Consider the following 16199-nt stretch of genomic DNA (forward strand, 5'->3'; position numbering starts at 1 on the left):
GTCGGAGTTGTTGTTGGAACATTGACAGCGTCTTATTTATTGATTTGGACACAACAAACAGCTTAGCAGCTGAAATAAAGCACCTGGAGTTAGCTAACCCGAGCTAGCAGTTAGAACTGGCCTCCAGAGTGTATCATCGTATGGGAGGGGCAAAATGGCGTCACTTGTGCTGTCATTTTTGGGCACATGGGCCTCAAACTAGCATCCTGTGGACCGCATTTGGCCCACGGGCCACGAGTTTGAGACCCATGATCTAGAACATTGTCTTGTCAATAATGGCGTGATGTTTTCATGCAATGATGCATGGATAAATCTTTATTGGATTTCTATTGTGTATTTCTGCCATATGATTTCACTTCAAAAATTGAGTATGTGAGAAAGAACATTGTCAGAAAGTTTAATTTGCAAGACCACATAGCCCCCCATCCCCCGATGAGGGAACGTCCAGAGGGCAAAATGGCGTCACTTGTGCTGTCATTTTTGGGTACATGATACCATATGGCATCCATATCAAACTCGCCTGGGACGCATTGATATAAAAATTTTAAAAAATCAAGGCGGGGGCCTCAAACTAGCATCCTGTGGACCGCATTTGGCCTGCGGGCCGCAAGTTTGAGACCCATGGTCTAGCACATTGTCTTGTCAATAATGGCGTGATGTTTTCATGCAATGATGCATGGATAAATCTTTATTGGATTTCTATTGTGTATTTCTGCCATATGATTTCACTTCAAAAATTGAGTATGTGAGAAAGAACATTGTCAGAAAGTTTAATTTGCAAGACCACATAGCCCCCCATCCCCCGATGAGGGAACGTCCAGAGGGCAAAATGGCGTCACTTATGCTGTCATTTTTGGGTACATGATACCATATGGCATCCATATCAAACTCGCGTGGGACGCATTTATATAAAAATTTTAAAAAATCAAGGCGGGGGCCTCAAACTAGCATCCTGTGAGTGGCCCGCGGGCTGCGAGTTTGAGACCGATGGTCTAGAACATTGTCTTGTCAATAATGGCGTGATGTTTTCATTCAATGATGGATAAGTCTTATTGGATTTCTATTGTGTATTTCTGCCATATGATTTCACTTCAAAAATTAAAAATGTGAGAAAGAACATTGTCAGAAAGTTTATTTTGCAAACCACGTTGCCCGCCCATCCCCCGACGAGGGAACGTCCCGAGGGCAAATTGGCGTCACTTGTGCTGTCATTTTTGGGTACATGATACCATATGGCATCCATATCAAACTCGCGTGGGACGCATTGACATAAAAATTAAAAAAAATCAAGGCGGGGGCCTCGAACTAGCATCCTGTGTACCGCATTTGGCGCGCGGGCCGCAAGTTTGAGACCGATGGTCTAGAACATTGTCATTGTCAATAATGGCGTGATGTTTTCATGCAATGATGGATGGATAAATCTTCTATTGTGTATTTCTGCCATATGATTTCACTTCAAAAATGGAGAATGTGAGAAAGAACATTGTCAGAAAGTTTATTTTGCAAGACCACGTTGCCCCCCATCCCCCGACGAGGGCACGTCCAGAGGGTGCAGCTCTGTCACGGACAATGACCTCTGTTGTCCCCCGTAGAAGCGTCCCGGCAGCAAAGAAACTCTGCCGTTGCCAGACAAAGTAAAGGAGCACTCAGGAAAAGCAGATTTTCAAGCATAAAAACACAAACATGAGGAAGCGCGAGGTGCTGGAAGTCCCAAGTCTAGACGTGCAAGGAAAGGTTCCCTGTGCGCTTGTCTGCGCCGCAGGTCAGCGAGAGTACGGCCACTATAGCGCTGATGCTGTGTTCCAGGATTTGTGTGCGTTTCCTTTGCCAAGTTTCCTCTCTTTGTTTAGAGCGGTCTGGTTAGTCTGGTTCCCCGCTGTGCTACGCTACAGCCAAACACGCATATATCAACAACACATCACAACAACAGGCAGGATGCTCTAATGGTGGAGAGGTGATGGGAACAGGAGCAAAGCGAAGAAAGAGGGGCATCCATGAGGGAATAAAAGGTAGAGATAAATAAAGGAACGCGTGATGGTGGCACATTGGCTTGTAGCCCGTGTGGTCTTGCAGCAGAAACAATAGCAGGGCAGCGGCATTGGCCATATTGGTGGGGTGAAAGTGCTGTGGGCAGGAAATCCACATGCACCTGTATTGTTTTATTAAAGAGTGACATTATTTTGTGGCGGTCTATAGTAAGCTACTATTAAAACAATGCAATAAATTAAACATATTGGAAATATATGAATTTTAAAAAATGATAGTTGGTATCTAAGCCAAGGGTGGCCACTGATATTTTTGATATTTTCACATGACATGATAAAAAACCGCATCTCAGCTTTTTAATGTTGTCTTTTTTCTAAATATTTCAACTTTATTCTTAAATAATTTTTGTTCTGACTTTATTTTAAAAAAAAATCCAAAAATATTTAGATTTATTCCCACATTCCAATAGTTTGACTTCGTTCTCATATTTTTGTAATATTTTTTAATATTTTTAAACATTATAATATTAAATATTAATATAATAATTTAATTTAAAATAATATAATTTTAATAATTTTTTAATAAAACTTCATTTGTTATTTTGATTATTTTTCATAATACAACAACTTTTTTTCGTTACTATTTCAATTTTATGGTACTAAAAGGGCTGCACGGCGGTCGAGTGGAGACCAGGGTTCAATTCCACCCTTGGCCATCCGGTTTCCTCCCACATTCCAAAAACATGCTAGGTTAATTGGCCACTCCAAATTGTCCATAGGTATGAATGTGAGTGTGAATGGTTGTTTGTCTATATGTGCCCTGTGATTGGCTGGCCACCAGTCCAGGGTGTACCCCGCCTCTCACCCAAAGAGGGATAGGCTCCAGCACCCCTGCAACCCTCGTGAGGAAAAGTGGTAGAAAATGAATGGTACTAAAAGGACAATGTTATTCTTGTTAAATTTGGACTTTTTTATCATTAAAGTGTATAATAGTATAATATTATATAATATAATATTATAATAGTATAATATTTTAACTTTACTGTTGTGAAATTACTGCCCGTCAAAAATGGCATTTTTATGGCCGACTCAATTACTCATGATTTTCTGGTATTCCCGGGCATAACGCCTGCAAACAGTAGCGATCTACTGTACTTTTGAGTCTCTACTGCCTCTTGAGGAATAACAAAGTATTACAAGTCGAGTTGGCCATTAAGTACAATTCATGTACCTTCATCCCTTCAGTTTCACCTGTTAAAATTCGGTATTATAAATCCATACATTGTTAGTTGAATGTATCCACCAAGACTTTTGTGGAATCAGTCCTTTTAAGAAAGTACTTACATTTGTTTTGTCCAGGTTCTATTTTTTATTGTTCTTAATTGAGACAAATTTGCATAAAAACGCATACAATGGCAATAAATAATGTCTACAAATGTGTTTATATACAATGCAATATGATAGTATACAAAACGTACAATTCCTGATCACATGATACCATTATAAATGACAGCTGCGTGGACTGGACATATACTACGTGTGTGTTGCGTTGTATATTTACGTGTGTTCAAGTATCCACTTAGCAGTCAAATGTAAATATGTACAGTATATAAGGTCCTTTGTGGTTACTATTCTAGCCTCGTAGCCAAGGTCTGGCACTCAGCTGATTGTAGTACGGTTTAAAGACACACACACACATACACTGTAACCCCCCCAACCCCCCAACAAAAGCCATGCTTATAGAGCTGAGGGGCCCTAAATGCCTTACAGATGGACTCCTAACAAACACTCAAGTATTCCCAGTATTTGGCCTTGCTGTAATTTACAGCATACTTACCTAATTGAGATGCTATTAAGGTCAGGGCACGCATTCTTCAGCCGGGTGCTAATACACACGATACGGACGTAGCAAGGTACGGTATATATATATATCTATATTTATATATATATATATATATATATATATATATGTTCCCTCAATGGATAGGAGTGATTTTAACCACATTGTGCTGTGAAAAGACACTTACAGTATGTGTAAAATACAACAGTAACCAAGGTAGCTTACAGGACCCCATATACTGTATTTACATTATACATTTTTTGGTAGAATAACATCACTCTTTTGGACCATCCCGTGTGTTTCCCTTATTTTAATCCTATAGAGAACATTTGGGGATGAATGGCAAGGGAAGTTTATAAAAATGGCCATCAGTTCCAGACAGTTGATGCACTTGGTGAAGCCATCTTCACCACTTGGAGCAGTTCCTCAATGTTCCCAGTAGCCTCCTGGAAACACTCGCATCAAGCATACCCAAAACAATTTTTGAAGCGATTAACAAAAACGGTGGAGCTCCTCGTACTCACAAGTCCAACTGAGTAACCTTCTGGTTTGGAGATTTTTAGGATCTGCAGCTGTATTTCCTTGGATTTGCGGTCTGTTTTAATTTATTACACCCATGGCCCGCCTCCGGACACGCCAACTCCGCTGTGCTTGGTCACATGCCCAAAGTGCTTCCTAACTACGAATGAACGCTACCCTACTTTCTGGTAGGGCTTAGTTCTTCACATGGATTTCCAGCCATGCACACAAAATGGAGAAGTACATTGAAGGTGACCTATTATGTTTACACAGAAAGCTTTCTAGATCTTCCAGAATCAGTTCAGAGCCTCCCCATCTTTCAAGTGCTCACTTCCAAATGTGCAAATCTCATTATATGTAAAACTTTGGCATCGATTAACACAATAATACAACCTTCTAACAACATTTATAGGCTGGAAAAGCATAATAGGTCCCCTTTAATGTCGAGCCAGCAAAAGGGTTTTAGTGGGGGGGAGGGGGGGGACCAAGCTGTGTGTCAAAAATACGAATAACCCCTGCAAATAGTGGGGATCTACGGTATCCACGTCCTGTCCCTCACTTTATGTGTTGGCTACTGCTTCTTTGGTGACCTGGCTGCTTGTCACCACGTGAAAAAAAATCTCGTCCCAATACAAAACAACCAACGTAACGCCTCGTCTTCCATCCTCAAAGCTGTGAAAGGCCGCAACGAAGCTCAGCGACAGCGGCTGCAGTTTGAGCGTGTCGTTTGGTCATTTTTCATAGAGCGCGTCGGACAGAAAGATACCAGTCTGTCACGCAGCGCCATCCGTCTTCATTGTTTCCAAGCCGCTCCTGGAGAATTCAATCTCGAGAGCACGTTGGCGATTAATCAGGTCTACTCGTGTGTGTGTGTGGGCACCTCATGCGTCTTTGTCTGCTCATGGCGTGATAAATCATTGTCCGTCCCTGAGCAGGACGCACAAAGGCTGAGCCCCCCCTTGTGCCCACAAAAGATAAATTCATCTAAGAGCTGACATCCTTGCATAAAGCGCTGAGAGAGCGGTTAATGTCTGACATTTTAACAGGAGGGAGAATTTGTCAGGATAAAAATGCAGTCGGAGGCAGGCTGGGAGCGGAGAAGCCATGGGAACACACTCACACACACACACACACCGTGGTTTTGCTGGTGAGTAATTCCACTGGACTGTTGAGAAAGATTCTACTTAAGCACAGGGGTCTGCTCTGTGTGCTATGAGGTAAGGAGCAGCAGGAGGTCGGTGGTGCCCCCTGGAGAAGGTAATGGGATGACAGCCACCATCCATCCATTTTTTTATACAGCTTATTCCATCAGGGTATCGTCTTAAGGCGAGAGGCGGGGTATACCTGGACTGGTGGCAAACTCCACACACAGATGCCCGAGCGGAGAATCGAACCCAGGTCTCCTAGCCCACTCTTAGGTACTTCTGACAGTTCACTGCGCTCCCCCCAGGGGGAACTATTTGAGAAGCACTGCTTGTAGGGTGATGTAATGTGCAGGGTTTCATTTGATATTCATATGAGGCTAAATAAGGCTAGGATATTTGCTATCAAAACAAAACAAATTGCATAAACAGACCTTATTCAAGGTGGCACGGCGGTCTAGTGGTTAGCGCGCAGACCTCACAGGTAGGAGACCAGGGTTCAATCCCACCCTTGGCCATCTCTGTGTGGAGTTTGCATGTTCTCCCCGTGTATGCGTGGGTTTTCTCTGGGTACTCCGGTTTCCTCCCACATTCCAAAAACATGCTAGGTTAATTGGTGACTCCAAATTGTGAGTGTGAATGGTTGTTTGTCTATATGTTCCCTGTGATTGGCTGGCCACCAGTCCAGGGTGTACCCCGCCTCTCGCCCAAAGACTGCTGGGATAGGCTCCAGCACCCCCCTTGACCCTCGTGAGGAAAAAGCGGTAGAAAATGAATGAATGATTATTATTCAATTTCATTGACTCAAAGAAGCCAATTGCCAAAGTGGCATTCTTACAGTATTTGCAAATGTGTAAAAGAACACATTATACCCAAGCATGATGTAAGGTAGGGGTCCCCAACCACCAGGCTGCAGAAAAACACTCAGGCAAACACTATACACAATACATACAGTGAAGAAAATAAGTATTTGAACACCCTGCTATTTTGCTATTTCTCCCACTTAGAAATCATGGAGGGGTCTGAAATTTTCATCGTAGGTGCATGTCCACTGTGAGAGAGATAAACTAAAAAGAAAAATCCAGAAATCACAATGCATGATTTTTTAACAATTTATTTGTGTGATACAGCTGCAAATAAGTATTTGAACACCTGTGTATCATCTAGAATTCTGACCCTGAAAGACCTGTTAGTCTGCCCATTAGAAGTCCACCTGCACTCCATGTATCATCCTGAATCAGATGCACCTGTTTGAGGTCGTTAGCTGCATAAAGACACCTGTCCACCCCATACAATCAGTAAGACTTTAACTTGTAACATGGCGAAGACCAAAGAGCTGTCCAAAGACACCAGAGACAAAATTGTACACCTCCACAAGGCTGGAAAGGGCTACGGAGCAATTACCAAGCAGCTTGGTGAAAAAAGGTCCACTGTTGGAGCTATCATTAGAAAATGGAAGAAGCTAAACATGACGGTCAATCTCAATCGGAGTGGAGCCCCATGCAAGATATCACCTCGTGGGGTCTCAATGATTCTAAGAAAGGTGAGGAATCAGCCCAGAACTACACGACAGGACTTGGTCAATGACCTGAAAAGAGCTGGGACCACCGTTTCCAAGGTTACTGTAGGTAATACACTAAGACGTCATGATGTGAAATCATGCATGGCACGAAAGGTTCCCCTGCTTAAACCAGCACATGTCAAGGCCCGTCTTAAGTTTGCATATGACCATTTGGATGATACAGAGGAGTCATGGGAGAAAGTTTTATGGTCAGATGAGACCAAAATAGAACTTTTTGGTCATAATTCCAATAAGCGTGTTTGGAGGAAGAAGAATGAAGAGTACAATCCGAAGAACACCATCCCTACTGTGAAGCATGGGGGTGGTAGCATCATGCTTTGGGGGTGTTTTTCTGCACATGGGACAGGACGAGTGCACTGCATTAAAGAGAGGATGACTGGGGCCGTGTATTGTGAGATTTTGGGGAACAACCTCCTTCCCTCTGTCAGAGCATTGAAGATGGGTCGTGGCTGGGTCTTCCAACACGACAACGACCCGAAGCACACAGCCAGGAAAACCAAGGAGTGGCTCCGTAAGAAGCATATCAAGGTTCTAGCATGGCCCAGCCAGTCTCCAGACCTGAACCCAATCGAAAATCTTTGGAGGGAGCTCAAACTCCGTGTTTCTCAGCGACAGCCCAGAAACCTGACTGATCTAGAGAAGATCTGTGTGGAGGAGTGGGCCAAGATCCCTCCTGCAGTGTGTGCAAACCTGGTGAAAAACTACAGGAAACGTTTGACCTCTGTAATAGCAAACAAAGGCTACTGTACCAAATATTAACATTCATTTTCTCAGGTGTTCAAATACTTATTAGCAGCTGTATCACACAAATAAATTGTTAAAAAATCATGCATTGTGATTTCTGGATTTTTCTTTTTAGTTTATCTCTCTCACAGTGGACATGCACCTACGATGAAAATTTCAGACCCCTCCATGATTTCTAAGTGGGAGAAATAGCAAAATAGCAGGGTGTTCAAATACTTATTTTCTTCACTGTATTAAATAAGATTGCTATAATTTATATATTTTATTGCTCTAACCTGGTGACTAGCGAGCATGCCTGTAATGCTATTTAGTAGGGGTATTTAGTAGTAGGTGGCTGACCGATTGATCAGCCACCGATCGGCCGATATAAGCGACAAAGGACGATATCAATATTGGCAGATACTCGTTTTAAAAGCTGAACCCCTCCGCACCCGCTGCATCATTCCGAACAAACATGTCTGCCGTGTGTGGGCTTTAGATTGGTGCGGAGGCTCGCGATGTGATCATCCTATAAAGCCCCGGTCCCAAACCGCTGTACTTCCAAATTTGTGGATGAGTACCACCTCAGCACGGATTTGGGAGCATGAAAACACTATGTAGCACTTTTAGTGCAGGAGGAACTTTTGTTTTGTGCAGGGCTGTGTCGTGTGACACACAACCGCTGTAACCACTTCTGACTGAGCTCGCACGAGCACTTCCCCATTTCGGCTGTCCAATGACTGGCACGTCACGTTGACGGACAACTGCCGGCATTTTGTCTCCTGTCTCGGCACAAAAGAGGGAGTCGGCTGCATCTGCGGTTCAGAAGGCAGCGGATGTGGCTGGAGGGACCCAGCAGAGGTGGACAAACCTGCTTTTCATTCAGGTTTTCAGTTAATAATGTGAGAAGATCACAAATAAATGCATTGTGAAATAGAAAAGGTGAGTTGTGGATACCAACATTTTGATAATGTTCTGGTAAAACAAGCATATTGGCTTAGTTTGGCTTCAAATACGCTATGAAAGTAAATTATTCAAAAGTGAGAAGGTCTGGGCCATTTTCATTTTGTAAAAGTTGCTCCCACAAGAAAAAACTTTGTGACCCTAATATAGTAGCTAGTAGTACATTTAAACACTGCATGTACGTAATCGGTATTGGCATCAGAATCGGCCGATTTCACTCATGGTTGATCTGGATCGGTATCGGCAGCAGAAAACCCCGATCAGAGCATCCCTAGTATTTAGATCAGCCATGATAAGTGACGGCGCATGAGTGACAGCGTTCCACCGGAAACTCTATTTTCCTCTATTTTCCCAGAGATGGAATGGACAGGTGTCCCTCTGCCCACAAAACTGGAGCAGGACCTAAGAGTGTCATCCGGTTCTTCCACCTGCTGCCTGGGGCGTAAACATAGAGGAAACCCCCTACCCCCCAACGACCAACCCCCATGACTTTACCCTTTATCCCTATGTCTCCTATGTAACAGGTGTGCTGGCCCATCAACACCACCAAAACAAGACGCTTAAGATGTAAATAGTCATTATGAGGGCTGGCTGGCTGGTGATTTGTTGTTTTGCGGGAATTTTGAGAGGAAAGATGAGCCTCTGCTGAATGTGCAGCATCGGCAACACTTCAACGTGAAAATATGTAAGAATAGACGGATAGGTGATGCAGTGATGACAGAAAAGAAAACCATGTGTTAAAAAGTAAATCCATACATCCAAAACACGTAATAATTTAATAGAATATTTTTTTCTATTAAAATAATAATACTATAAAAAGCAATACATAAAATAATGTAATGTAAATGAATGTAAATTAAAATAAATAAAACAAAGATGCAGTAATAAATAAAGCATACAGCATTAAAAACACTGACTCAATCAGTAGAGTGGTTTGAAAAAGTGTTTGCCTCCTTCCTGATTTTTTTGCCACACTTTTATGTTTCAGATCATCAAATAAATTTAATTTTTTAAATAAAACTTGAAAAAAATCCAAACCTACATAGTCCTATGTGAAAAAGTGACTGCCCCTCTGTTAAAATATAAAAATCTATCAGTGTGGAAAAGGTTATAAATCCATTTCTAAAGATTTGGGACTCCAGCAAACCACAGTGAGAGCCATTAACCACAAATGGCAAAAACATGGAACAGTGGTGAACATTCCCAGGAGTGTCCCGGACAACCAAAATGACCCCAAGGGTGCAGCAATGACTTGATCAAGAGGTCACAAAAGACCCCACAACAACGTCCAAAGAAGTGCAGGCCTCACTTGCTTCACACAAAAACATTACTAAGGCTAAAAACATAATTAGAATTATAATAACTAAACACAGAAAATACCAAGTAAATACACATGGATTCCATATTGAAAAAAAAAATCAGCCAAGACGCTAATTATTGTAACCTTTTAGGATGTCAAGAAGTTCTTAAAGTACTTGATTTTTCTGTGTTCAAGAAACAAAAAGTCAAGAACATAGTGGCCTCGTACACACTTCTATTTTTTGTATGCATAATCATTTTCTATTCAATTTACTGTTGCTGTTATTTTATGAAATGACTCAATGAATCCAAAGAAGCCTGAAGGCATCGTTTCAACTTTAAGGCTCCTCTATTGCCAACACAGCCAGTCAAGCCATGTTGACACCAGGCATTGTCCTACTGTTTGCATAACACACAAACACACAACACATTTTTCAAAATCCACACGCCGTAATTCCAGCAAACAAACAGCAAAGGACGCATAGCCGCCCGCCCCAAGCGACACACTTCACACCCTGTGATTTGTACGTCGGAAAAACATACACCCAGCAAGCACGCACCGGTTCAACGGGTACAAACTGGAAAACGGGCAGACAGACAGACATCAGGCTGGCATCGCCACTGCTGCCGTCACTATGGGTGGGGCACACCTACTGTACATAGAAACTCCCATCATTAGGCCACGCCCAATGAGAGAGGCATTGTACTGTATGCATAACGGAAGACTAACTAATCCCATGTAGAACACATGAAACACACGCACACACCAACGCATTATCTCATCTGTGGGCTCGTACGGACAAAACACAAAGTGATGCCAGCAGGAGCGTGCCTTACCTTATCTTCAAGACGGATCAGTCGCGCTCCGATCGTCGGGAATTCCTTATCTTCCCCTTTACCTGGCAAACGACAGACGCCACGAGGGAGTTGAACACAATCGCACGTGCCGGTGCAAACACAACATGCTCGTAGATGTTTTCTGTGATGCCACCACAGAAGGCCATTAGTGACGACAAAGAGCAAGACTGTCACATACAGTAAATATTACACAACAGAGCTTGACTGACCTTAAAATAAGCTTTTCAAACAGTATGACCTTATGTTGGCTTGCAATTAAGGGAATATTGTTTTCCAGTTACTACGGTGATGGCAAATTAGCTACTTTAGTAGTTTTTATACTAGCCAGGGCAGCTGGCAGTTTTGCATTTTGCTATCTGGTATTAAAACAGTGGCATGCAAGTCAATTATACTGTGTATACTTAATTTAATTAAAAAGAAAAAAAATGTTGCTTGAATAAAAATATTTAAAATTTCATTTATTTAACAAATATTTTACATTTATTTAAAAATATATTTTAAAAATTTATAAAAATATTAATACAATATTTGAATATTTATTTTTATTTGAATATTTACATTGATACTTTCAAATGTTTTATATGCACAGAATAAAAATAGTTTTTATGTCATGTTATGTGTTACTTTTATTTAAAAAATATTTAACATTTATTTAAAAATTTATTTTAAATTTTTTAAATAAAAATATGAATAGAATATTTAAATATTTATTTTTCTTTGAATATTTACATTGATACTTTCAAAAGTATTATATGCACGGAATAAAAATAGTTTTTATGTCATGTTATGTGTTACTTTTATTTGAAAAATATTTTACATTTATTTTAAAATTTATTTAAAAAATTTAAAATAAAAATATGAATAGAATATTTGAATATTTATTTTAATTTGAATATTTACATTGATACTTTCAAATGTTTCATATGCACGGAATAAAAATAGTTTTTATGTCATGTTATGTGTTACTTTTATTTAAAAAATATTTTACATTTATTTAAAATTTTATTTTAAAAATTTAAAATAAAAATATTAATAGAATATTTAAATATTTATTTTTATTTGAATATTTACATTGATACTTTCAAATGTTTTATATGCACGGAATAAAAATAGTTTTTATGTCATGTTATGTGTTACTCTTTTATTCATTTAATAATCATTTAATGTAAAAGCACCATTGGGAAAAAAAATTACAATTATTGTTTTTTTTCCAATCAGTCCATTGTAAATACTTCTTTTCATTTACAGGTACTTTTTATATTTTATACATCACATTTCTTATTGTGCATTAGTAAAATTGATTTTTTTTTATATTTGTGTAATGTAATATTTGTGTTTTTTATTCATAATTAATTGTATCCACATGAAATCAAACGTACGTTATGAAAAGACAGATGAAAGCAAGAGAGCCATGCGGGTCAGCCAAGGGATGTTTACAAAGCACCTGGGAACTGGACCAAAAGGAAAGAGAGAGACGCAGGAAAGGAAGGAAGCTGCGTAACAGTTAGTGTTGTTTTCGTGTTCTTTGGCTGTGATTTTTTTTTTTTTTTTTTTTTACACAAGAGCAAAACAAGGATTTATACTCACCATTGTTAATGAATGACTGGAAATTAAATAACGACTTCTAGTAACTGGCAGCGTGCAACAGCTGAACAAACATTTCATTTTTGGCTTTTTTTTTTACTTCCAAATTTCTCTCCCTCTTCTTTTTGCACTTTGCAAATGTCATTTCCACACAGAAGCTGTGCCAACATTTGCTAGAAAGGGCACACAATCAGGAGATGTAAATATTTGAGAGCCCACTCGCAGAAAAAATTGAGAAAAGGGCTCTAGAAGGGGCCCCTTTTTAACAACCTCTGTCTTATTTCCAGCTTGTGATGTAATAAAGTTTGCTTTGGGACCCCCTGCTACAAGGGACCGTTAAAAAACCTTCACATCCTTCAGTAAAATGATATATAAAGTTATATATACAGTTGTAAGTGTTATGTGTCCATCCTGATTTCTTACTTGTTGGCATGTTTGTCACACTTAAATATTTCAGATCATCAAACAAATTCAAGCAAATTTAACATTTTCAACAGAGAAAGTCAACCATATTTGTGGAGTCTGACTTTTTTGGTGAGTGCTAAGGGTTTGTAGTACTGTGTACGCCTCCTACCAGGCATCTCTAAATGCAGCATCCTTCTGCCAATATATTCACTATCTCTCCTCTGGACATGTCCCAACCATCCTAGGCTGGCCTCTGTGACTTTATCTCCAAGGCATCTAACATGTAATGTCCCTCTGATGTGCTCGTTCCTGATCCTATCCATCCTGGTCACTCCCAATGAGAACCATCCTCATCTCTGCTTCCTAAAGCCTACTAGACAAACCGCCAAAAGTGCTCCATTTACATAATGTGGCATGCTTATTAACCAAGCTCCAGCGAATAAATATGTTACTGGCCACTAGCTAGCTACACTAGCTGGCTAGCGACTAACTTGACCACACACTTGCTCATAGCAAGCTAGCGCCACTGTTGCTATGTTTAAGAATGGCATGTTATTATGAATGTGCCTGTTACTACATGGTTACAGCATGTATACAAAGGCTAAGTTTTATGAGTAGGCTTTGAAGGCAGACCGTACCATTATAATAACCCTTACCATATCTGCTTTATATCTTTTTATGCAAAGAAAACGTGTTCATGTGTTTCTTTTTGGTGATTTGTAAACTGCATGTCTGTAAGTAATGTGCAACTATCATGATATGATACCTGTGTGGAAATGAAATGCCATATTTTAGACACTAATTTTTAATTCATTTGCGATATTTTGGTGTTAAAATATGGCGGTTTGATTACACAGGTCATTTTTTTGTTGTGTCCACATCCTTAAAAAACAACTTATTTCAACATGCAGCAAAGTCTTGCGCATCAGGACAGTTTGGACTTTTCCTATACTTTCGAAGACCTCAAAATGTCAAATTCCAAATTAGAGGTGTTGGACTAAAAAGGCTGTACTGTATTTATAAACACAACCAAAACACGTCAAGGATATTTAGTCTGGCAACGTTAGTGTTTATTAACATAAAGTCTATGTGAGGAGTGATGGCTGTCTATCAGATGGAGACTGACTGTTGTGTTTACCTGGGAGGAACATTCCAGGCTTTCCCAGTGTGCCATCCAGCCTAGGAAAGGAGGGGGGGGAAGCCAAAAATAACTGAGTGAGTGAATTGAAGTTACTGTACAGTAAAGATAGAGCACACATGCTGGCCTATTTATAGTGGCAATAAAAAACAACGTGTGGACATCAGCATGCATATACTATACTATATCGGGGGTACCCGCTTCATGCTAAGACGTTACAGATATATATCGAGAAAAAAATGCATCTCAGCTTCATGACAGGTGAAAAAGACACTTTGAAACACTTCTATGCTAGGACTACGTTATGCTAGCCATAGCATTTCAGTATGTGGAATCAAACTATGGAATGGATTGAGTAAGGAAATCAAACATTGCACAACGATGAGCCAATTCAAGAAACAATACAAGCAGTTGATGTTTGCTAAATACAAGGATGAAGAGTCTTGAACCAGTCATGATGTGCTATATAAATCACTATATTGACACTTACTATGGTACCCATTATGGCATTGGATGCTCATATCACCGAGTACTTCGGTACGAGGTGCATTATTAAAAAAAAACAAAAAACCTTAAACTGTATTATGGAAAGCAGGAAGTGAACAAATGTAACAGTTACTGATTGTAAAAGTACCAGATGGAGGGGTAGGATTTAATAAGCTTTGCTTCTTCCTACTCCTTTTGGACATGTGGAACTGGGAACTGATTATGGGATGCACTCAATTGTAATGATGCATGTTCAAATGAAATAAAACCATTACCATTACTATTACCATTTGTATCAAATTCACTCTTTTGTTTTTTTTCCAAATATTTGCTATTTAAACTAACTTCTTTAATAACATTCGTAAATGTTCTTCTCTTATTATTATTACTTATTCCCAATTCTATTTTTCCCATTATATTTTCCCCAAGTAATTGTCCAAAAATTCCAACTGTACTTTGATTTCTTAGTTTTTCACATTATAATATTACCAGTTTATTCAGCTATTTCAACTTTCTTCTTGGAAATTTTCCATCCATCCATCCAATTTCCCATGCCCATCCAAGGCACCTATAGACAAACAACGTCTTGTAAATTGTCTTCTCATAATTATGGCTTTATTCCCATAATATTTAGACGTTATCCTCATAACATTTAGAACTGTTTGGGCAACTTCATTTTCCTAAAATTACAACTTTTCTCACTTGCAGTGGTTTTCTTGTCTAGTCTTCTGTTTAGTTATAGTTTTAGAATGTGCCACTAATAAAAGAAAAATCCCCAAATAGCCCCCGGGACGCATTTTGGACCCCCATGCTTTAGGAAAAATGCTATAAAATCCAAACTTAAAATGGTATGATGGAAAATCCCTGTACTATTCTTCCTGCAGCACGTATGTCATTATGTCTTGTCAAGAGACATACGTACAATCGCTTGTGCAGCACAAGTGAGCGGCAAAATAATTGGATCTGGGCTGGATGAGTGCTGCTGGCACAAGGGGAGCTATGGTTCACGAGGTGGAAAACATGTACTGTAACATGAAGAAAGTCAACACATAGCAAGTATGCCTCACAGTGTCTCCCCAATCAACGACAGTGCGGGCAGCACTCGTGCAGCCCCAGACCATGACCACCATGCTTGACTCCATTCTACTATATTGCAATAAAAATGTTTGAGTATACTATCTGTTAAAGGTTTTCTGCATGACTCATTTATTGTCAACATAAAGTACTTTAAAGGGTGGAAAAAAAAATAAAGACTTCTTTCTTTTTCAGTAAACAACCCACATTGTCTAATTAGAGGGCGGGAGCTCGTAAAAAAAAAGCGGTGCCCTCATTTCATTATAAAAAAAAACATAAAAGAGACAGAAAAGTTAAAAAGACACTTTAAAAGACGAGACCGCACCTTCTCTGCAGCTCCTTGATGCGCACCATCATGTTGAGATGGCCTTGCGAGTATTGCTCGATCACGTCCCGAACATCGTAGGGCTTACGTGCTTGCTGTGGATGACACACACACATATAAATATATATATACATATGACACACACATAGACATACAAAGGCCATTGTCAACGCTGCGCTGTTGCCCAATCGCTAAAAACATCCCCCAACCCCCATGAGTGCAAAGGGTTCATTGTTAACTCCGTGTGTGTGTGTGTGTGTGTGTGTGTGTGTGTGT

At 39.9% G+C, this 16199-nt stretch overlaps 1 protein-coding gene across 2 annotated transcripts in view; it reads right to left on the minus strand.

Annotated features, from left to right (window-relative positions):
• kcnq1.2 (potassium voltage-gated channel, KQT-like subfamily, member 1.2) overlaps positions 1-16199 on the minus strand; it is a 202821-nt gene that overhangs the window by 57609 nt on the left and 129013 nt on the right. For both annotated transcript variants that reach the window (XM_058076401.2, XM_058076398.2), the window contains 3 exons: positions 15924-16018; positions 14039-14079; positions 10891-10952 (listed from right to left, as the gene is read on the minus strand). In XM_058076401.2, coding sequence (XP_057932384.2) covers positions 10891-10952; positions 14039-14079; positions 15924-16018 — 198 coding nt within the window. The remainder of the gene's footprint in view (positions 1-10890; positions 10953-14038; positions 14080-15923; positions 16019-16199) is intronic.

Source organism: Doryrhamphus excisus, linkage group LG1 (genome assembly GCF_037039965.1).
Source record: "Doryrhamphus excisus strain RoL-2023G ecotype Guam linkage group LG1, RoL_Dexc_Guam_v1.1, whole genome shotgun sequence".
NCBI lineage: Eukaryota > Metazoa > Chordata > Actinopteri > Syngnathiformes > Syngnathidae > Doryrhamphus > Doryrhamphus excisus.